At 36.5% G+C, this 23,039-nt stretch overlaps 1 protein-coding gene across 9 annotated transcripts in view; it reads left to right on the forward strand.

Moving 5' to 3' along the window:
- Positions 1 to 23,039, forward strand: part of VTI1A (vesicle transport through interaction with t-SNAREs 1A) — a 274,053-nt gene that overhangs the window by 69,189 nt on the left and 181,825 nt on the right. For 2 of the 9 annotated variants that reach the window (XM_080403345.1, XM_080403347.1), the window contains one exon: positions 4,378 to 13,270. The exons of 5 other annotated variants lie outside the window; for them this stretch is intronic. In XM_080403345.1, coding sequence (XP_080259471.1) covers positions 4,378 to 4,556 — 179 coding nt within the window. In that variant the 3' untranslated portion in view covers positions 4,557 to 13,270. 2 more of the 9 variants (XM_080403344.1, XM_080403346.1) reach the window with 1 other exon arrangement.

Here is a 23,039-nt window from a genome sequence, read left to right on the forward strand (position 1 = left end):
GAGCCAGAATCTTTTTAGTAAAGCCCAGTGACAGGACAAGAGGCAATGCGCAAAAATTAAACCTGTGAAATTCCATCAGAACACAAGATTATTTTTATTTATTTATTTATTTATTTGTGGGAATGGTCAAACACTGAAATAGGTAGCCCAAAGCAATTGTGGAGCCTTCATCTGTGAAGATATTCAAAATCGAGGTGGGCACAGTCCTGGCTTTAGGTGACGCTGCTTGAGCAGGGCATTGGATTAGATGATCTCAAGAGCTCCCTTCCTACCTCAGCCATTCTGTGATTCTGGGAGGACAAGGTGAAGGTGACAACCCTGAAGTATCTATTCTATTTATGTTGTGCCTTTGCACAATTATGGATATTTGTGTTGCTTGTTGTAATGAAGCTGGATGATTTTCACCTCTGGAATAAGTCACATTTGGGTCTTTCTTATTACCTTAATCAGCAAAAATACATATACTATTTTAACCTGCCCCTGTGATCATCTAAGGATTAATCTGACATCACTTAACTAATTTAATGCAATTTCACATTGCCATTCCTGAAACTTACCATGATAAATTGGAAGCTTTTTTCCTGTTTGCATCTCTAAATTGATAAGCCCTTTCATCTTATGTACAGTTGTTCATACAAGCTGAGATGTGTTGGTAGGTCTGACTTCTTTCTTTGAGCAGTGCCATTGATTCATGGGCTTCAGCAGTGTCCGAACAGGATGCCACATATGTCACCGTCTCTAAGACACAATGCAACACTGACTGTCAGGCTTTCATACTTGGTTTGCTATCATTTGTTGATACTGAGGATGCTTAAATCTGTGTGGAAACCTCCTGAAAGACTAAGCAAAGCCTTTATATTACCTGGTAACCAGTTCTGTAGTACTCAAGGCCTACTGTAAGGAGGAGAATGTTACTGTAAATATTCATAGGGGTATGTTGCAAATTTAACAGGCGTTTGGTAGACCAGTAAGTTCATCAGAACATTTGTGGTTTAATTGCTTGAGTTGTATGGCACAAATACGTGTGAGGGAAATCTCTCAGGACATACAGGGAAACCACCAGCTGTTTGAATCTTGAAGGTCTCCATTGTTTGTACTAGTAGGGGAAGTTTTAATACTGGTTGATAACACTGCAAAGTACACTCATCTACTTTTTTCTTACCAAAATATTTGTTTAAAAAATACTTTGTGTGTCATTGTTTAACCCCAGCTGGCAACTAAGTACCACGCTTGCTCATTCCCTTCTCCCCAGAGGGATGGGGGGGAGAATCAGGCAAAAGGTAAAACTTCAGTGTTGAGATGATAACACTTTACTAATTGAAATAAAATAAAATTAATAATAATGATAACAACAATTGTAATGAAAAGGAGAGAGATGGGGAAAGGAATAAAATCCAAAGGGAAGGGGGGAAAAAACAAGGTGATGCACAATACAGTTGCTCACCACCCACTGACCAGTGCCCAGCTAGTCCCCGAGCAGCGGTCGGCCAGCCCTGGCCAACTCTCCCCAGTTTATACACTGAGCATGATGGTCTGTGGTATGGAATAGCCCTTTGGCTAGTTGGGATCAGCTGTCCTGGCTGCGTCTCCTCCCAGTTGCTGCTCCCCCTCCAGCCCTCTCCCTGGCAGAGCCTGAGAAACTGAAAAGTCCTTGACTTAGTAGAAACATTACTTAGCAATAACTAAACCCATCAATGTGCTATCAACATTATTCTCGCACCAAATCCAAAACACAGCACTATACCAGCTACGAAGAAGAAAATTAACCCTATCCCAGCTGAAACTAGGACATGATGTTATTTTTTTGGTTTTATATTATCATGTGCTTTGCTGGCAGGGAACAGGCAAGCAAGTTTACAGCCTGGTTACTAGGCATTTCCAACACCACTCATTACTTACAACACTAGAGCTCAGTATTCTTAATTTCAGATCACTTACCCTAGCCATATAGCCTCAAAATATGAGATAGATTTTAAAAATGCCTGAAAATTGCTGGTTTCAATTGAAAGGAGAGTCTGTTGAATTAATCCTGATGAATCACAAAATTCTTCCTATTTTGTAGGGGGAGATTTCCTAGTTCCATTCCCTGGGCTCAGATTTCCACAGCATCAAATTGAATTCCAGAACTTCTTTATTTTCTCAGTGGAGTGTAGTGTGGTAAAGACTTTGTCAAGTCTTAAATATGTTTTCTCAGACAGGAGTATTTTGGATGAAGAAAAGTTCAAAATGTTTCATTCATCTTCAAAGATAAAATTGACATGCAAATATAAAACACTGACAAGGAAAAGAAGAGCAAACCTTGTGGTAGAGGACCATTGTTATCTACAGGTGAATTACTTTCAGTATGTTCTTCTCAACTGCCCAGATACTTTCTAGGGAAAAAAAAAATCCTGGTGTTTATATTTAATAGACTTCACCTTGTTTCATGACAGTGCAAGAGAGATCCATGTTTCATGACAGTGCAAGAAAGCTGTCCAGGCTTTCGTGGCAAAACTACATCGCACATTTTTATTTTTTCTTCATGAACCCTAGATGTTGCTATAGCTTTCAGTACATGTAATATGAGAACAAATGTTGAGCTTGCTTCTATGAATGGTAATTATTGGATATTATGCCATAGCTCTGAATCTCTCTGAAATATCCGTGCTACTAGAAAAGTTTGTAGTTGTGGGTAATAGACTATTCTTTGCACCGTATCTTAAATTTTTGTCTTGGCTTCTGGTTTTATATCCCTTTTGTAATATGTAAACATGGTGTTTTAAAGAAAAGAAATTGAAGGAAGAAAAACTGTCTTGTTCCATTTAGAGAAAATCCTTCTGAATCTTGACTTCAGGCTGCTTAAAATGTTTTTTCCAATCCTCCTTACTCTTTGGGGGTTCCAGGAATATGTAATTCTAATACAGTTAAAGGAGAAATATCTCTGAGAAAGAGACACAACAGCTTATTTTCCACCCTTGTGTGACATGAATAATTCTTAGTACTTAGGGATCCAAGCGAATTTCAGTGGATTTCACCTGTTGTAATGAACTACAGTCAAACCTCTCTTTCTGGACTAAGCTATAAATATATAACGTAATGTAGTGGTAGCCTACCTGACAGGCAGATGGTCAGACCCGCCTCACAGTATTGGCAGCGTTCTGAGTGGAAGGTAAATGAGAATCTCATTAGACAAAGAGGTGTATTTACTTCTTCATGAAATGATAGTAGAAACTGTCTTATCTGGATGCAGAATTGAGCAAAAGTACAGTAAAAGGATCGCCAGTGAGAATGTGTTAAGAAGTGTTTACAGCGGGCTCCTAAAGGCAGGAGGCTTCAAGTTCAATGACTTTAGCATGAATAGGGAACTATTTTAAAATGACTCCAGTAGGTGTCTTGCCAGATATGAGTAGTGGAATTTGAGATGCTAGCACATTGTCCGCAGCAGCATGCCACAGATTGTGATTCCCGACTCCTTCACTGATGGAACAACCTGAACGCCAAGCACCAGCCCTGAAGGACCTTTTCCCTCCATATTTCATAGGGTGGTTGTGCTGTTCCGGTGTCATAAACAAGGTGCACACCAGAGATGACATAGAATATGTGGAATGACAAAAACTAAAATAAGTATATCCACTAAACTGATTCCATTCCATTACTGGAGGTTGGCTTTTCAGATAGAGAATATACTAAGTGTTGCTATGATCAAACTGAAAAGTATTTGTTCACTTAGGAAAAAATTAAATGGCTATAGCATCCAATGTTAATTTATAAAAATAACAAACTAATATTCATACATGTAGGGCTACATTAGACTAGGGAAAAAAAGTGTTGCTTCCTTCCTGTTGTTATTTTGTACACTTAGTATTTGCTTGCATTAGTTAATATCACTTGGACCTTCACACCCCTGTTCTGTCTTCAGCTGTATGCATATTCCAATTACATTTGAGCTCCAAATAACTAAGGGTATGGAAATGGAAACCAAGTTTTGAAAATCAGGACCTTGCTTCTATTGCCCCTTGCTTTAAATAAAAAACGTCTATTCCTGTCCAAGATATTTACACTTAATATCCACCTATTTCATCTCTAATGAATTATTCATACATGTATACGTGAATACTGTATGTAGAACCTTTCATTAGAGAAAGAGAGCTTCTGAGTTCTGGAGCATATACCAATATCTCCTCCTCAGGTGTTTCTTTGATATGCCAGAACATCTTTCTACTGAAATCTTAATCCAAAGTTTCTACAGTGAAATGAGTTTTTATGCAGTTTCCAGTCACCATCAGAGAGAGCTTTTTCATGATCCCTGTTTCTTCTGCTAGCAACAGTATTTCATGTTTCATATATAATTTTTTTCTTTGCCAGCTGATTTCTATTAAAATCTGTTTATTGTTTCAGAAATTCATTTTGAAGTGGCATATTGCATTCCTGCATCTCTAAGCCCTCTGCCCTTCTTCGTAGCCCAGGCTTTAAAGTGGGGAGGAGGAAGAAATACGGAGAGATTTTTGTTTCTGAGGATGTCAGGCCTCAGGAGGATCTCAGCTGCGCGGTCGTGGGGGGGAAACATGTTCAGGTAGTGCTGGTGCCTTGTAACAGACAGTCAGAAGCAGCATCAGGAGGGCATGGATGGACCACACTGCTCAGTTTCTATTTCTCAGTGTTTCACAGTGTGGCTGTTGATGCCAGCAAAGTACCTTTTCCACTAACTTCAGTTTGAATATTTCTGGTTTGTTGCACAGCCAGTTGCTGAGCTGCTCCCTCTGGCTCTGTGTCTACCACCTCTTCCCTCCTGGCCCTCCCGTCCCCCTTCCCTCCTGCTCGCCAGCCTTCCCAGCTGTGACCTTCCCAATCCTAGCTCCACATTTCTCTTTAATACTCTGTCCAGATACTCTTGCACGTATTCATGCAAATTGTGGCACCATCCCTGTTCCCCTTCACTCTGTTTCCTCTCCAAGATTTGACTCCACAGCAGCATGGGCCTTGCATGTTTATGGCCATGAGAAGTGTCCCCAGTAGCCCACCTCACCTTGTCCAGTAGTGTTCAAAGCCTGTTCCCTCTGCTCAGTGGCCCTCTGCACTTGTCTGTGTTGTCGCAAATGCAGGATACAGATTTTTTTAGTATATTCGTATATTTACAAATACGTAAAGTGCTTACTGTAAAGTAAGGAAATGGTGCATTTTCATTATTTAAGTCCTGTTCTCTTAACTGCTTCAGAATACCAAAAAATACTTTTCCAACTACTTTTTTTGAGGAGATGAGAAAAACTTATTTTACAGAGTTTTCACAGTCTCTGCAGTATTGGAAGACCATTTCTGTTAAAAGCTTATCTTTTGGGTACTCAGCACCTTTCAACTGGAATTCCAATAAAATGAATGCTTATCTTTCACCTCAGTAGGTTTGGGATTATACCATTAATGCAACAAATAAGGAATGTCGAATCTGTTCAGTAGTACAGATTTGCTAACTATAGTACAAAAAATAGTGAGACAAATTTGGCCATTTTGTCTCTGTTCTGGAAGAAGTCCCAGGTTATTTTAATGTTTGCTAATGTGCAGGAAGTCGTTATTGTTCCACATACCATGGGACAACTCAACTTCAGTCTTGTTAGGAACTGGCATCCAGTTGAAGTAAGTTTAAGACTGATTTTGGGATGAGCAAAACATTGCAATAACTTCTTAATTATACTTTATTATATGTAGTAGAAACATAATTTTCAGACTGTGGATTTTTATTCCATGCTAGAATGATGGAAACATTTTGTTTCAGATATCAGAAATTTTGTGCTTAAATACTTCCCATGTGCATTCTGGACGAGTAATCATACAGGCTGAAATGTGTATGTATTTTCACAAATACCTTGCACTTGTCATAGAATGCCTTTAAATACATTGATATTTGAATTATACACTGATCTAGGAAGATAACTTCTGAAACATTATTTTAAAAGCACTGTATTGGATCACCCCTACTTGTGTAGACTGTTCACTACCTCTCACTGAATCACTGAAAACAGCATTTAGGCGTGATCTTCAGTGCTGGCACTCTCTATCATATTTACTGCCATAAGATGCTGTTTATTGATGAAGGTATTCCTAAGTCCATAGCAAAGCCTTTAAAGACTTGTTCTCCTAATAAAAATGTGAAGATTATAGGTTGAGGTATGTGGTTATATTTTTTGGTCTGAAGTTACACTACCTGCTTCTTTCAATTTTGAAATTATTTAGCCTCAGGGAAGTTTCCCACCTGTGATAACATTTCAGAGTTTGTTGTCTGGTTCTGAGCAGTTAAGGCAAATAAAAGAAATGAGGATAAAAATAGAAGGATAAATGAATAGCGGTTCTAGCAGTCTGAGTAAACTCTTCACAAACTACCTTGGTTTGGCAAAGGGATAATGGAAAAAGCCACCAGTTTGTTTTTCCTCCATTATGTAGTCTCTTTCCTTATTTGAACAACATTCTCACAACATTCTCAGCCACTGCACTTTGGTGTCTCAGAGAAATGTCAGAATTTTATCTAACATAGGTTGTCCAGACAACTGGTTGTGATAGGTGGACAAAAAAACGTGAAGTCATACCTATAGCAAGGAAAAATTCAACTTGTGTTGGCCTGAGAAGTTCTCTTTATCAGGTTTCATATTCTTCCTGAGAGAGGGGGAAAAAAAAAAAAAAGAAAACAAAGAAAAAAAAAAGTTGTAGAGAATTTGTCCAAAAAGGTTCAGGTAGTTAGGAACTGCTGGTTAGTCTTTAATATAGTCTTTAATGGGTGGAATTCAACTTCCGGTAGGCTGTACCTAGACAGTCTTCCCTTTTACTCGTGATTTCTTCTCTCCCTCCCATCCTATACCACGACCACTTCTTTTGAACTTTCATCAGGTGAAATTAATTGATTCCAAGTGATATGGGCTTGGCAATGACAGTCAATCTGTTACAACCCTTATAAAGGCACAGCTGACTAGAATTACAAATTCACCTTTTGACCTTCAAATCTTAATATCCTGCTAATTTAAAGACTTAACTTAGTGATTTCATTGTACGCAGAACAGAAGCTCTGTACTTCATTCAAAAAGCAGGCTTTGGTGAGTTATTATTTTGGGTGCCTAAGTAAACAACAAGATTTTTGATAGTTTTTAACAGATTTTTTTTTGCTACGTGGGTATGGCTGAATTTGCACAGCATGAGGTCTTGTTGGGCAAAGACTTTGTATTACAGCTTACATCAAGAAGAAAAGTTGATGAGCTCTTAGACTTGACAAAATGGATTTCACTCTATGTTTTGGGGGGGGATTTATATATGTTTTTTCTTTGAAGCCTTCTGCCTCTACTTCCTGTCAGGCGAACAGTGTTTTCCTCCAATTGCACTAAAGAACAAAGTTTAACATTAAAAAATTTATCTGTATTGAACATGGTTTTCTAGGTAAAGTCAATATCAAAAGAGTTTTCGTGGTAGATCATCTTTCAAGTGCAGTATTTTGCTCTTTTACAACTTAGGATAGAAGAGTTGCACAAATTTTATATTTATTTTTTTTTTTTTGGTAAAAGTGGTAGGGGGGAAGCCCAAACTTTTGTCTTGAAGTGAGGCATAGAAGCAGAGGAATGAAAAACACTATTCTCACCCCAGTATGGCATAACTGAAGAGTAGCTTATCTGGATGTTGCTTCATATAGTTCAAGTCTTACCATACTACTTTATGCTAATGATTTTAGTGCCATGCTTATAGAGTATATTTTCTCCTGTAATTGCTGCCATATACTGTCCAAAAAGTTACCAAATTGTTGCATGGGCTAGCATGCAATTGGGTAAGTACTGAACCTTAAGGAAACTTAGTCCAGTTGCAGGTGAAATGTCTGCTTGTGTAATGTGTGTCAGGTGAGGATGTAACCTCTAATTTTTGCAACTAATACTGGCTGTTCAAGCCTGTTTTTAAATCAAAACTTTGTTAGTTTTCAGTTGGACTTGGTTTGTACAATTTCACTTTTGAACAATGAGGCTTATTTTGGCCCAGTAGCCAAATTTTACTTGATTACTAAGTAAATGTATCCATTGTAAAATTGAAATTAATGCCATCCTTATTGAAAGAGTCAGGAATTCAATGTAGGAAACTGTTTACTGTCTAGCTTGGTTTCATGTCAGAGTGAGCTCAACTGCTGATCTGTTCCACTGGTCATCTTTCTGAACCAGCACAATGTTTTTCTTTGAGCTGTTACAGCCTTGTTTTGAGAAACTACTGCTTGATATTGGCTACTGTTGTAAGGGATTGTAGACCCACAGAATTGTTCATGGCTTTGAAAACTGCCTTTTCACAATTTTATGTCAGTCTATTTCAGGTCACTTACGCACATCTGTCCATTCGTGTTTCTCTACATCTTTTCTTGGCTCAAGTGCCTTTTTGTTTTCTTCATACTAACTCCTCTAGTTCAACGGCTGGTCCTTCCACTGATTCTGTGATCTTGCATTCCTTCCATATTTTGCTAACTCCTCCCTTGCTCTTAATTTCCAGCATCAGCTCTCTGGCACATCGTGGTTGTTTTTCTGCCACTTGCTATTTACCTTGTATTACTTCACTAGCTCCAGAAAAGTAAATGTAAAATTTTATATGAAATTTTATACTCTTGGCCTAATCATCACAATTGTAATAAATGCTCATGGTTGTAAACCTGCCCAGTTATTGGCAGAGCATAAATATTTACATATTGAATTACAAATGTGTGTGTGCACATGCATTCATGGGCATGCTGGGGAGGAGAGGTTGTCTGTTTTGTTTAGTACGTTTCCAAAAAGGTTTGCAAGATAATAATTTCTTTCTGTGAGTGAGGTTAAGCTCAGTATAATGATGCTTGAATCTAGGTTATAATGAGTAGCTAATTGTTGTGGTTTGCATTTTTGTTAAATAAACCATACAATTTACACGGCATATCTTGCAAAGATAAATATTAACATGCATGTGCCTGGCTGGTCTCTACTGTGGTGAATTTTTCCATATTTTATGGCTTCTGTGAGTATAAATGTGAGGATTTGGAGTGTTGGTGTATTTGGGGATTTGGTTCCTGTTTAGCTCTCTTGCACGATCTAGACAGACACCATGCAAAACAGTTAGATGAAGAGGATTACTCAGTCTCTGTTTTTTTCATTATTCACATAGATGCAATAATTTTATGTTTTTATTAAATGTGTCTTGAAAGTATTAATCTGATTTTTGTAATGGAGTGTTGTAAGATTTACATGTGTTGAATGTCTTGGCATTTGACTGCTACAAAACCTGGCTGGAATGACACCTTGAGAAATTTTGTGAAAATGACTGATAATATCTTCTTTTCTTTGTATGGAAGTGCTTTTGCTGTTTGAGTGCTGTGTTTTTCAGTAGTGAAATATTAATTTGAGATGCATTAAGAATGAAACTTAGATACCACATTAGTTTTTTGCCATTATTTTGATTTTTAAAAATTTACTGTTTTCAATGTTACGGTGAGGATGTATTTTAAAACCAGTCTAGAAATTATATTTTCTTAAATGAGTTTTAAATGGTGAGGCAGTCTTGTGCAAATGTTAATGAGTCAAGTGGAGGGCTTTTCATTGCATACAACATAAAATACTCTGCAGAACAAAAATTTTACCGTCACCATAAGTTTTATAAATGTCATGTACTAGATTATTTGCTGGAACTATTTATAGTAGAGTAAATGTGAAGTTTAACACTGTCTCTAATTTTTGTCATTGCAGTTTCTTGTGCTGAAAAGTTATTGTCTTAATTATTTTTTATTTTTAAATAACCCAACAGATGCAGAAAAAACATGTTACTTTCTTGCACTAGTTTGTTCATGGTGCGTTAAGGCTTAGATTAATTATTATAAAACAAGACTGCTCTACAGTTTTCAGTTTGTATAAAAGTAGGACAGGATGAAACTTCAGTAAAAAAATATTCAGGATCAAATATAATAAATTATGGAGCTGCAGTTATGTTTTATTGTCTTTTTCTGAATTAATTAAGCAGGTAAGGTACCTAAATCAGATGGAAGAAAGTGATACTTGATTATAGACCTGCTTTACCATCTTCTGAACTAATTGTAGGCACTTAACTCCATCTTTGGAGAAAACACTTCTAAATACTTCTAAGAATCTGGCCCACAGAAATGGAAATGACGCTAAATTGTGGAATAAATTAATCATTTGCAAATGTAAGATGCTTGGATAAATTTTACTGTTTTCCCCATGTGATGACAGGGGGGTTTGTTTTATTGAGCTACTAAAACAAGAAAATAATGTTTTTAATTTCCTTTTTCCAAGAAAGTTGTTTCAAATTCAAAATTTTTTGGGAAAAAAAAAATATCACAAAACAAGTAAGCTACACAGACCTTAAAGAAATATATGGAGGTATGGCATAGCCTACTGACAACCCAAAAAGGACAAAATAGAGGTTGAAAGGTTTTCCTTTGGCAGAAATTGCCACATGATAATGGCTCTGCAAATAGAGTGATTGTTACATTAAGAAGGTAATTTAAACTATTTAAACTATTAGTTCAAAATCAGTTTGACTGCAGTTTCTTAATTGCAGGTTTTTACTTCTAAATTAAATGTGTATTTCTTTGTCTGTAAAGAGCAATGCATTTTATTTTACTTAATTTTCCTCTTAGATACATAGGTAGCTATTTGCATAATCATGTTTCTTAAAGTATTTGAAATACTTAGGTTTTGTTTGTTACAAATGGTCTGTTGTTCATCTAATTCTCTGTATAAGGCACTTGCAGCATTATATATGTTTTGTCTAGGAACTACTATGTTTTGGTAGCAAATGAATGTTTTAATATTTATGTTGTACATTTATGAGATTTGAAGCAAAATTTTAGTACAGGCAGGTAGAGTACTGAATTAACACTGGAAGTAGCTTTATATCATCTCCTGTTGTGTTGAATTTTTGCTTGTTAGAATACTCAAAGAAAGCTCCTGTTGCCAAAACCCAGATGACCTGTGTTTTCACTCATATCTACAACACAGGTCTGGAGTCTGAGCTTTAACAGTTTTAGTTCTGTACAAGTTGTAGGCTATCAGACTTTCTGTTACAGTTTTTTCATGCATAAAATAACATTTTCAGCTTTGCATAATGGTAAAAAGTTCTTAAATTGTAAAGTTCTGCAAATGTACAGAGTATTGTTGAAGTTCTGTAGTATCCTTGTTAGCCATTTTAAATGCTTGCCTGTAATGCACATACTAAATGTTGCTTGTGCTGTTAAGTTTAATAGTATTTCTTCACAGATGTAATTCTTAAGAAATCAAATGTATAACTTCCATATTTTGAAATGTTACGTTATTGACCATTTATTATAATGGAGTACCTAGCTGCAAAAATACCTGTAGGGGCTTGGTATTTCCTTTCCAGTTGTTTTCCAAGAGTATGCTAGAGTTTCAATGATACGTGTCTGTGTAAATTATCAGGAGACTAATTGCTGGCTTCTAATTTTTTCTTTAGAGATGTGATTGCTTGAGTACCAAACTAGTAATCAGAAGAAAACAGCATGGTTTTACAAGGGCCTGGTCCAGATTTCATTAAAGGCAGTAGAAGAGTTTCTCTTAATATTGCTTGAGATCACATTGGAAAGACTTGGCCATAAGTAAAATCAGAAAGTCCACAACTGTTACCTGGCTACTTCTTTTCTTATGAGCTTTATTGTAGTTTGGTAAAATTTGTTAATGTCCACTTGATATTGAGTAGCCTTTAAAGTGGCTTCATTTTTGGTGTTAGGAAATAGCACCATGAATGACCATTCTATATTTGGGAGACATTAAGTTCAGAACTGAAGATACAGGTCATGAAGCCAGTATTTGTAGATTAATAAAAGCTTTTGCGTGTTTGAAAACTGCTTGGAAATGATCCAAGTAGTCTCTATTCTTAACTTTAAATATTTTGGGGGTTTTGTATTGTGTCAAATACAGCGCTTTCTTATCTCCAAAGATTAAATTTGCCCATTTTGCCTATGTAATATTTATATATGGACAGGAAATAGAAGTCAGTATCCAGATTTGTTAACCCCTGAGATATAATATTGACCTCAGTGAGTATTAACTTCTCAGATCAATAAATGCTGTTATTGACCTCAAAGAAAAATCGATAGCAGCTTGTTAATTTGCAAACTGTGACTGCAAGAAAATGGTACACATTTTGTTCTTCATTATCACCTATTTATATCTATATTTTAACGCCTTCAGTATTTCCACCTAGAGATCATCATGTCAAAACATTTCAATCCCAGCTGTTAGAAGGTTAGGGAGACAGGCATTATACATTATGGAATAATTGATGAACAGTACATGTTATTTCCCATATCTCATGAAAATAATACCCTGAACAGTTGTGTATCACCTGTGTTGTTTTCCTTTTTTGGGTAGTCCAGTTAATTTTGTTTTATTTTCTCTGGTGTGCTTCATCAAAACATTGCATAAAAGTACTACCATTTTAGCTGCCAAAAGAACATTTCTACATGAATAATAAGGGGGATGAAAGACTGACTACTGGAAACGAGGAGACTGAAAGTGATCACTATAAAAATCATAATTAATATACAGTAGATTTTTCCTATTTGCATAAGGATGACAGGTTTCTAGGCAAGAATCTGTTCTTGCAGCAGGCTGAAATATAACTGTGACTGTGTAGCAAAGAAGAAAGTTTTAAATGAAAAAGTATGGGTGGAGAGGTGGTGTTTTGTATCGTAGCAGGTTCTGTATATAAACACTGAAATGTCAGGTTTTACATAGTTTGAAATGCCTGTTGCTGAAATTCAGATGTCATAACAGTTCTGCATATGTATCACTTTGATATTTAAACTTAAAAACCTCATAAATGATTTAATATTACTTTGGCCTTGTTATGATCAGACTGCCAAAAAAAGGCAGAGGCTGATTTTTATCTGGTCTGGAGAGTAGTGTTTTCATTCACAGAAGACAAAGCACAAGACTGTGAGCCTTTTACAATCATTAATTCTGTCTGATACATCTGCAGTGATTTCAGCAAACTGATTGCTATGTTTAGAAAACTTTTCCTTCATCAAATGACAGCGTGAGAGGTATTCAAATGCAAAAGTAAGGCATTAGTTTAATTTTTACAATATGTGAAGTGGCTGCAGGTTTTTTGCCAGTTTGATGGCCGTATGGTTTTAATATCATGAGCTCCCAGAGCTTCATTTGTGCATCCATGTTACCCTCTTGAGAGACAGAGTCAATGATGTTACATTCATTCTGTAGATAGGTAGACCAAAGCCTAATGAGGTTAAATTAAAAAAAACAAAACAAAACAAAAAACAAAACGGCACCAAGCTAGATTAATCTCTGAGGCTCAGATAAATGAGGCCAGAGCAGTATCTTCTCTGTCTTACAGAAGTAATCCTGAATGGTCAGGAAAGGTGGTATCTGTAAGCCTATATAAACATTCCGAATAGTAGGAACAATTTCCCCACTTCCCTCTGGTGTTTTGAGTCATCTTTGAATAACCAAAGAGTTTGCATCCTTCTACAAGAGGCCAAAGCAGAAGTGCTGTGGAAAGGTGGCAGATTTGGGGATGATGGGAGGCTTATAGTCACACTGCAGGAGCAGAGAGGTCACATCAGTTTTACAGTTCAGGTTTATCTCTTTTCAGCCCACATGGATTGCAGAGCAGCGCCCAGGTATTCAAAGTGCCAAATTGTCTATAGTCTATCAGAATTTTACTAGCACAGCTGGGAATAAAGTCTGGGGCAACCAGACAAACTCTTGATTGTGAGCCAAAGGTGGCTCCTTGATTCTGCAGACCACTTATTTTTCAGCCTGGGAGTTATCTAGCCTGCTCAGGAGCACTGCGCTATAGGGGTTTGATTTCAACATGACCCCAGGTCTCAGGATTCCAGGAGGTGGTGCTGGTGGCAGCTCTCATGGTGCCTTCATGGCTGCCTGGCACCTGGTGAATTCCCTGCTCTGGAAGAGTTGTCTTTCAGCTGTGCTGGAGTTCAAGAAAAAGCCTTTGGAATTCAAAGTCCTCTGCTATGAACACCTAATGCTTTATTTTCCCTTTTAATATTCTGGGTAATCAGTAGAGCTGTGTACTTAACCGATGAGAAGCGCTTAGGACTGATGCTAGGTCTAACATACCTTAGAGAGAAGGACATATAATATGATCCACAGTGTTTTAATTGTTTAAAAAGTCTTGTTCAGAATCCAGCTTGTGTGGTATGTCAGAAGGAGTTCAGTTTGTAACTATAAAATCACTGAATTTAACTTCTCAATAGATGTCACTGATGGCAGAGTTAATGATTTCCATAATTAGAACGTTTTGAGATTTTGCACTAATGGTTGGTGGGGCACAAGCTAGTAATGTTATGAGATGAGATGTTCTGCTTAGCTTCTTTGTGAATTACTTTTACTCTCCACATTTTGCTTTATTAAGGGAATTTTCCATTTACTTCCTATTTTGGGAGAAAGTCTCTACATTATTAAAGTATATGAAATATTTGATGCCATAAAATGGATCTATTTTAGTTTGATAAACTAGAAATATGCTGCACTGTGAGGGTCATAGCTTATAATACATACTGTTAGTACTTTTTCATTTTTCTATATTAGGAGATTAGTGAAAAATAAGCTCTATCAATTAAGTTTTATTGCAAAATTATCTTCAGATGTACAGCAGTGAAGATGATATTGAGTGATAACACTAGAGTGGATTTTGTATAAAGCAATTACAGCTTGAAAACCACAATCTGAATGAAAATATTGCTCAGGGTTTTTTGTAATCTAGCATTAATACCTAAAAACTCTTCCTTTGGAAAGTGCTTAAATTACCTCTATTAAACACAAGACATTCCTAAGGTGTTCATGTGTACTATTGACTGAAAAATACTTGACTGATACCTCATTTCACTGCTCATGCTTTGGCAAATTGCTAAGGTACATACAAGCATATGGTTCCACCTCTTAAGATGATTCTGTTTATCTTATTGTCATGTTTGCTTAAAGATATTACTTTGTTTATATGAGTAACAGAGTTCTTAATTCAGAAATTAGTTTATGTAGATTTACTTTTATGCTATGAATGATGTTGGATTCTTAAAAACAATTATTTACCCTGAGAGAAGCAGCAAGCCTTTTTCACAGTAACATGTAATATATATAGCTACATATGTTTCCTTTACATGTTCTTCTGGCGTTGAAAGTGCATTGAGCTTTGCAAAATCTGTTTCAAGAACTTGAGGAATGAATTGTTTAATTTGCCTCATGATGAATGAAATCAGAGTGCTCAAATCGCTCCTATCATAGTTGCTCCATTCTGCTATCCCACCTTCGGTGGGTCAGGGAGATCCTCAAAACACATAAAGGTCTTTGTCAATTTAGAAAAAACAAATCAAACTGTTCAAAAGCTGCAAAGCAGTTCAGTCCCTATTTATGGCATAGGGAATTTTGCATGTAGCATTCACTGCTTGTTTTGGAATAGGATACTTAAAATGTTTTACTGAGTGCGTGTACAAGAGAAGTAGCTCTGTAAAACACCCGATTTGGAATAAACTGAACAGTACCTGAAGGAGGGTCAAAGCATTTCAGAAGTGTCAGTTGTGGTCCATTGTTTCGTTGTAGATTAATAGTTTGTGGCTCTGACCAAATCTCCAGTGATGCCAGCATGAATCAAGACAATTGAGTCAAGTGGTTACAGGTTTCCATCCTTTCAAATTGATCAAATTGAAATAGCCCATTAGGAATTGATTTAAATCAGTTTAGATAAGCTCAGTCTTAGTCCTGGCCCTTGAGGCTTTGGCTACTGAAAGTTCACTTGAAGCTGGACATATACCAGCTCCACAGGCCATCAACTTTATTAGTGTGGAGATAAGCTGATTAGATCTTGTCAATCAAAGGTGCCAATATCTCAATTGAGTGTCTCTCCCAGTCTTTCCTTCTTTGTTGCCCACTTCAATGCCTTAAAAAAAAAAAAAAAAAAAAAAAAAAAAAAAAAAAAAGGAGAGGGAGGGAGAGCAAGCAAGAGAGAGATGTGTGTATGCATCCCCCTGGTTGTCACCAAGCGGGGTGCAAGAGTACTGTGATGATGTGATGACTGTATTAAAGAGGACATCAATTTGTTTTAAAGTGTTTTGATTTTTTATGGTGGCATTAAGGGAGAGAACATTGTGGTTGCAGCTTTACTAGAAAGCAAAGAGTTCTAGAAGGAAAAAAAAAAAAAAGTGTTTCTTTGAAACCTACCGGGTCTTTGAGTCTTGCTGTGCCAATGGGCGCTTAAGTGCTCCTGTAACTGGCATAGTCTGATCCACCACCAGCTTGGGTACTATTCTTCTCTCCAAATTATTCATTTATATAAAATAAAAAAGATTTGTGGATGTTTAATCCTTGCAGAAGTAATTTTAAATATTTGTTAAATATAGCCTGTTTGGGAAATGTATGGTTATGCCAATAATGAGCATGATGTATTGTTAACAGTCTGGGAAATTACAGCATGAATTAAGTTCAGTTTAGAACATATACAGTGACCCTCTCTCTGAAAATGAAGCTGTACATGCACTGAATAAATGCATGCAGGTATTTGCGTCTCCTCATAGAGGAAAAAACAGATAAACAGAACATCAGCTGTAAAAATCTAATAGTGCAGTGTTTCAGCTTTAGGTTTCATCATATAGTTAAAGATGGTATAGAGGAAAACTGGGCTTTTGTTCTTCACATCTGAAGTTTGCTCACACCATGCCTCCCTCATACTTCAAATGCAAACAACAGAAGCCCATCCTTTTCTTCCATCACCCTACACTCACCACCCAATGAAGGCTGGAGCTACAGTGCTGCAGAACTACATTGCCACACTGGATTATCTCTTTATCAGTTATTCTTCACTCCACAGTATCAATTTTCTGCTAACCAATCAGACACTACTCTTAGAAGAGACTGTTTGACTATTTCTTCTAGATAAATGTATTTATAGCTACACTGATCCACACAGAGGACTCATGTGCTACATGTCTTGGGGACAGAAAGGGTATTACTTGCTCCTTCTAGGAGACTTCAAGTGTGTCCCCTCTAGTTAATGCTGCTATTCGGGGACATTCCAGGAAAAAAGCTAGTATTTGTGTGAAGATCTTAATTATTCATTTGGGTACTGGAGTTCAAGTATAACTCTCTTCCGTGTTGCAAACTGCAGTGCTGTGTAGTTACACAGAACAGAAAGATGCTGTTTTCTAATATCACCTTTGTTTCCTGCCAGTCGTTCTTACCAGCTCCCTTTCGGTCTGCATGAGAAGGGGAGCAGCCAACGTTAGCACAAGGAAGGTATCATAACAGTGAGCTGTCTGCACTGGTCACGTAGAGTTTTCTTTGCCATTCCCCAAATAAGATAAAAAGTTCCAGGCAGGTTTAAAGACGTTCACATGGGAAGAAATTGTAGGGGAGAATAGCCTTATTGCTTTATTGTAGCTAATCAGAATTCCTCTGTCTTTAGATGGGGTTGTTGAGCTGGTTTGGGTTTTGGTGTTGGTTTTTGGGGTTTTTTAATCTGTTTAATGCACTGTTAATAGCTCTTATGCTGTGGTTACAATCAATCAGAAGTAAATGGGTTTTTGAGAAGCTATCGAAGGAAATCTATCTAGCAGACGGCTAATCAACCTTTTTCCTTCAGCTGCTGCCCGTATTGGAATCACTAACTTGTCTAAAATCTCATTTTGAAGACTAAAATGTGTTGGCTGTCCAATCTGCCCTTTGAGTGATCTGCCTTACCTTCATTAGCCATATTTTGTTTCTAATGAAGTTGTCTTTGAAAACCCATTTTTTTGCTGGTTGTGTGGAACTGCGGAGCATGGGACTGAATCAACAGTACAAAACCCATGGTGATAATATTTGATAGTAATCTAGTATTTCATTATAAGACTGGATAAGTATGGTCATGACTTCCAAAATAATTTGTATGTTCTTAAAAATAGGGTGTGCTCAACTTGAAACTGTAGATAGATGGAACATATTTTGTCTTGGCAGTTCTGAGGGTGTTGAATAACAATTTTACCTCTTCTTTCAATCAAGTAGCAAGTGGAGGAGCTGAGCTCTGTCTTGATGGCTGAGTCTGATGTAGTTTTGTTGCTGTATTAATTTCAGCAGACCCTTCAGTTAATACTTAGAAGGCCACAGATGACAGTAAATACAATTTCTAGAACGACATGTTAGCCAAATAAGCAGGGATTTTTTGGCAAGTTTTCACTTCAGGGCTACAACTGCTACTGAAGTTATTTGAAGTTTGCATCATGTGTGTACTGTATTTGGGGATGAGTGTGCCTAATGAAAATTATATATGCTTGTAAACATCCTCCCATTGTTATTTATTAAAAGCAAATCTAGAACATTGCCAGAAGGACTTGTATGTTAAGGCTCTCTTTGACAGCAGATTTGTAATGTTCTTATTGAAAGTGCTTAAAAGTCATTTAAGGAGGGTCTGTAACTTTGGGGCCACCATCTTGAGGGAATGGTTTCAATGTAGTGACTCTGTTTTGGACATAAAGAACTGGCAGTGCTTAGGTTTGGGTTTGTTTTTTTCCCATTAGAAGTTTTATTGTTAAACCACCAAGAAACCCATTTGATTCATGGCATTGTTACAGCTCAGATGTGAAAGCTTGAAAATATCTTCATCAGTACAGTAGTTTTCCATTGTGCTTGTTTCTTTTTCTTTTTTTCTTTTTATCATTGATTATTTCTTAATCAGCTAATTAATCTGTTTCAGTGAGGTAGTGTAAAATAAGAACTGGAATGAGTTACTGTGTGTCATGTACTTCATGTACTCCTTTCAAAAAGTTCCCCAAGCCAGCTTCTAGAGATAATATTTACTTATTGACTATGCATGTGCTGATTAGTGTACGGAAGTATATTGCATATATGATATTAGAGGCCAGGTTAAAGGTATCCTTTGTGAGCTATCAAACGCAGAAGCAAAAATGTTTTAGTATTAAAAAAAAGTAAATCAATATTTGTTTTATGTTCTTCCTTGGAGGTTAGTCCATCTTCAAGCATTAGAGGGCCACAAGCATCCATTTTCCTTGTTTACCCTGCAGCTTGTCAGTTTTCTAACCAGGGAGAAATGTAAGTGAATAATGTAAAGTAAAGTTATGATTGTCTAAGCTTCCTTTTCAGAAGGTCCTTGGTCTTAACAAATTTGACAGAAAATGTAATTCAGAATTCCTCACTTTTTACTTTTTAAAATCATATTCTTGAATTGTGAAGTAATGCAACTCTTCTGCTCTTAGAACAGCATTCAGATGTCTTTGATCTTTACATTTTGGGAATTCTTAATAGCTTAAACACAATCACTTTCAGGAGAAGTCCTACGAGGAGGAGGATTTTTCATAAATGGGGGGGGGCGCGGGAAGGATAACAAAAAAGGAGGGGAGAGAGAGAGGAAAAATCTTTTCCTGTTTCTCCCTGAGGCTGAACTGTTTATCACTCTATCCTTGTTTGATAGAAGTGAATTTTATAATAAAATTTTCCCTAATCGGGCTCTGTCAGTGAGGTGTCTTATCGTGGGGAGGAAAATGACACCGATCCTATCAAAAAACAGAGACGATGTCACAGTGTCCCCAATCACAGCTACTCAGCTTCCATATCTACCTTCTCCACAAACACCAAGCACTGCTTTTTCATAAGAACATCAAAACCTAGCGAAGTCATTAAAATTGCACCCGCGTAGAGTTGCAGGGATCAGCCGCACTAGCGCAAAATGGGATGTGGGAAAACAGACTCTCTAAATGTGCTAATTCCATTGTCACGTGTTTACGGCTTAATTTTAATCAGTTAAAAAAGCCACACATTGCAATAAATTGGCATTATCTTCTGTGACACCAGAGGACACAGTTGGTTCAAGGATTTAGAGGGTCGCTGGCAACAGTATATAGTGTTACAGACAAAGTATTTTTACGCTTGAACTACGGTAGCTAAGGTGCAATCCCCAGTTAAGACTGCAAACAAAGACTATAACCCACACAGTACTGAGTTCAACATGCAGACCACCTTCAGCCTGGAGACAGTGTAGAATGCTAAACTGAATATTGCTGAAGAACATTTTCTAATTTAATGGTTAAAGGTAATTTGTTGGCCAGTATAATTGAGGTTGCAGTTCCGTAGCGTTCTCTTATGTGTCCTGTAGCGTAATGAAGAACGATCTATTGGAAAAATCCCTTTGCTCTATTTGCATGCAGTTTCGAAACTGATGGTGCTTGTTTGTGTTGTGCCGTTAGATTTCTTCCTCAAAACAATGCATTGCATTTGCTGTTCCTCTGCTCACAGAGATGTAGGTAGTAAATCAGCGAACACGAACTGAACAGTGATGGTAGTAATACTGCTGCTTCCAATTGAAAGGTTTATGGAAAGTTTTAAGTTTTCTAATTAGGTAGTATCACAGGTCACATGAGAATTGTACATGGTATCCGTCTCTACTCCTCCCATTTTCTTTCTTTTCCTTCCCCCCTCCCCCTTAGACTTGTTCTTTCACTTGAATATGGCTGATCAAAATGTTTATAAGCAGCAAGAGAATTATTTTCTGTAGAGCAGTATGATCTAACTAATAAACATCCATTTCAATAAAACCATGTCTATAAAAATTGTCTAGTTTTATTTCAGTGGATCAAACATGAAAAATGTGTGTGTGACCAGTTTAATTCAAGAATGAGCAAACAGCAAGCAACCAGAGAAACAGTTGGAGTGGGAATTTAACTTTAACTGAATAAGCAGCTCCTTTCAGGACGTGAGCACGTCCATAGCCGACCACAAATGTCTGTTCGAAACAGCACTAAAGAGCACTGCTAAGTAAGTACACAAAGCCATTACTGCGAAAAACAAGATGTGTTTAGTGTAGGATGCAGAGTGTAGTCATCACTCTGCTGTTTCCAACACCCAGAATTTTGGTTTGGGCAATTTAGTGCCAAGTATGTAGTGTATCATTTCCATGCATTCATGCCCTACAAGTTCTTCAAAAATAAAAAGGAATACGGCCAAAGAAACTATTAACGGTCAATGATGAGCAGCATTAGCAAATAAAGTGAAATTAGTATATCGATCTCTTTGCGTATAACAAAATAGGATCATTTGACCTATTTGGAAACAAACCTGCAAAACTGTTTTAGTTGGAAAACAAAGGGACAATGTTATCTGAGCTTGAGTTAAATCCAGGATTTTTTGATTAATTGATGTTTATAAAAAATAAGAAATGCTGACAATGGAAAAAACAAATTCCTTATATATTTAAAAAAGCTTTTACACTTTTGTATATATGCATAAATAAGTGATACCCTGAAACAAGTGTACTGTCTGATTTTTTTTTTTTTTAATTTAATACCTGTTTCTGTGCGTGCAATTTTCTTACTGGTTTGGGTTTGTAACATGATGCAAGCTGTGGTTTTTGCACTTCTTGCCTGTTTAAACAGCTTGAGTAAATATGCAGGGTCATTTTATTAGAATAATAGAAAAAAAGAATTGAGTGTAAATATAAAACACAGTTCTCTTCTATGTCTGGATTAGCAGCGAACTCTGCATGACAAAAAAAAAAAAAAAAAAAAAGACTTCTTTAACATCAGTATACTTGGCTTTATAAAGACCATTATGACTTTGTTCTCTAAAACAAAATACAAACATCCAATTGTTCAAAAGATTTTACTTGAAAGTTTCGCCACTACATTTCTATGGATAGATGCTTATATTATATATATTATAGAGTGATACATTATTATTTTTCTTGTTATGCTTTTTATTTTGGTTTAAAACCTGGCAAATTAGCTAGGGGAATGTTTCTTTAAACAAAATGCACTGCTTGCAGGTTTCCCCAATTACAAGACGCTAAGATTCTTCAATTCACTTTTAACAAGTGATACAGGTCGTGACATATCATAGCCAGGTTTGAATATCCACTTTGAATGAACTAACTGGTATTTTAACCAGTCTGAAAATTATTATCCAGTTCGTTAGAGGTGTGAGCTGGTCAGCCTCCATCTTTCTCTCCTTCTCTCTCGTAAAACTCCATGGTTTTTACAATGCAAACTTAGATCCTGTGCTGTAACTGGCTTGTGATCCTATTTAAGTGGAATTACTGAATTTGGTTGCTTTGAGCTGATTGAGAGTTGGGGTGGGGAAGTGGGAGAGCTATTGCATGTTAGATGCATATATAGGAGAGTATTTCTTGGTACTTATATTTGCATGCTTCTGTGCTAAAATTTTAAGCTTACAGATAAAAGCTAAGAATTTGCTTGTTACTTAAAGCAGAGTAGTAATATATTTTTCACTGAATATATTACTTTGAAAACAAAAAATGTGAATCTAAGTAGGTATTTTGCCTCTGAAAAGAAGAACATAAGGCAAGCAATATTAATGTACCCATATGTGCATTGTAAAGGTTGTGAGTTGTAAATATATATATATGTGAAATAAGATTTCATTCTGCAGTCTTCTTAATAAAGGATGAGTGAAAATCATTGTTTCAGATCTAGACTTAGAGAAAAATATCAGAAGAAATTAGCTTATTTGTTAATTCTGCACAGAATCGCTTGCATTTCATGTTTTATATTGTGGTTAATTTCATTAATTTAGATCGGTAAGTATGGGCATTGTAGTAAAATAGTCTTTCATTTATGCGGCTCATCACTTTTTATAAATTGCAGGTATGTTTGCTTATCTAAATCCAAAAAAATCAGAGGGTTGGCACTCATTTATAGACCTATAAACTTCTTGTGTTATACTTTTGTACACATAGGCTGCGCCATTGAGCCACCAGTCAGATAAAACTGTTTTCTTACTTGATATTGTGTAATGGGTGGAACTAAAGATGTACTTAACAGAACTGGATATCAGCATCTTTTTGTGTTTGTTACCATAATGGAATTTGGGGAAAATGCAGCATGTTTCTAAGTACCTACTTGTAATGTTAGTCAGCGTCTTATAAGTTTGACCCTATTAGATTTTTTTGTATCCATAAATATACTCTAGTTACTTTTTAATACAGTGCTTATAACACAGTTATTTGTTCTTTTGAAATGTATATCAATTTCATATTAAACATTTATCTGCATACCAGGGATATTAATAATAAAT

The sequence above is a fragment of the Falco punctatus genome (genome assembly GCF_963210335.1).
Source record: "Falco punctatus genome assembly, chromosome: 9".
NCBI lineage: Eukaryota > Metazoa > Chordata > Aves > Falconiformes > Falconidae > Falco > Falco punctatus.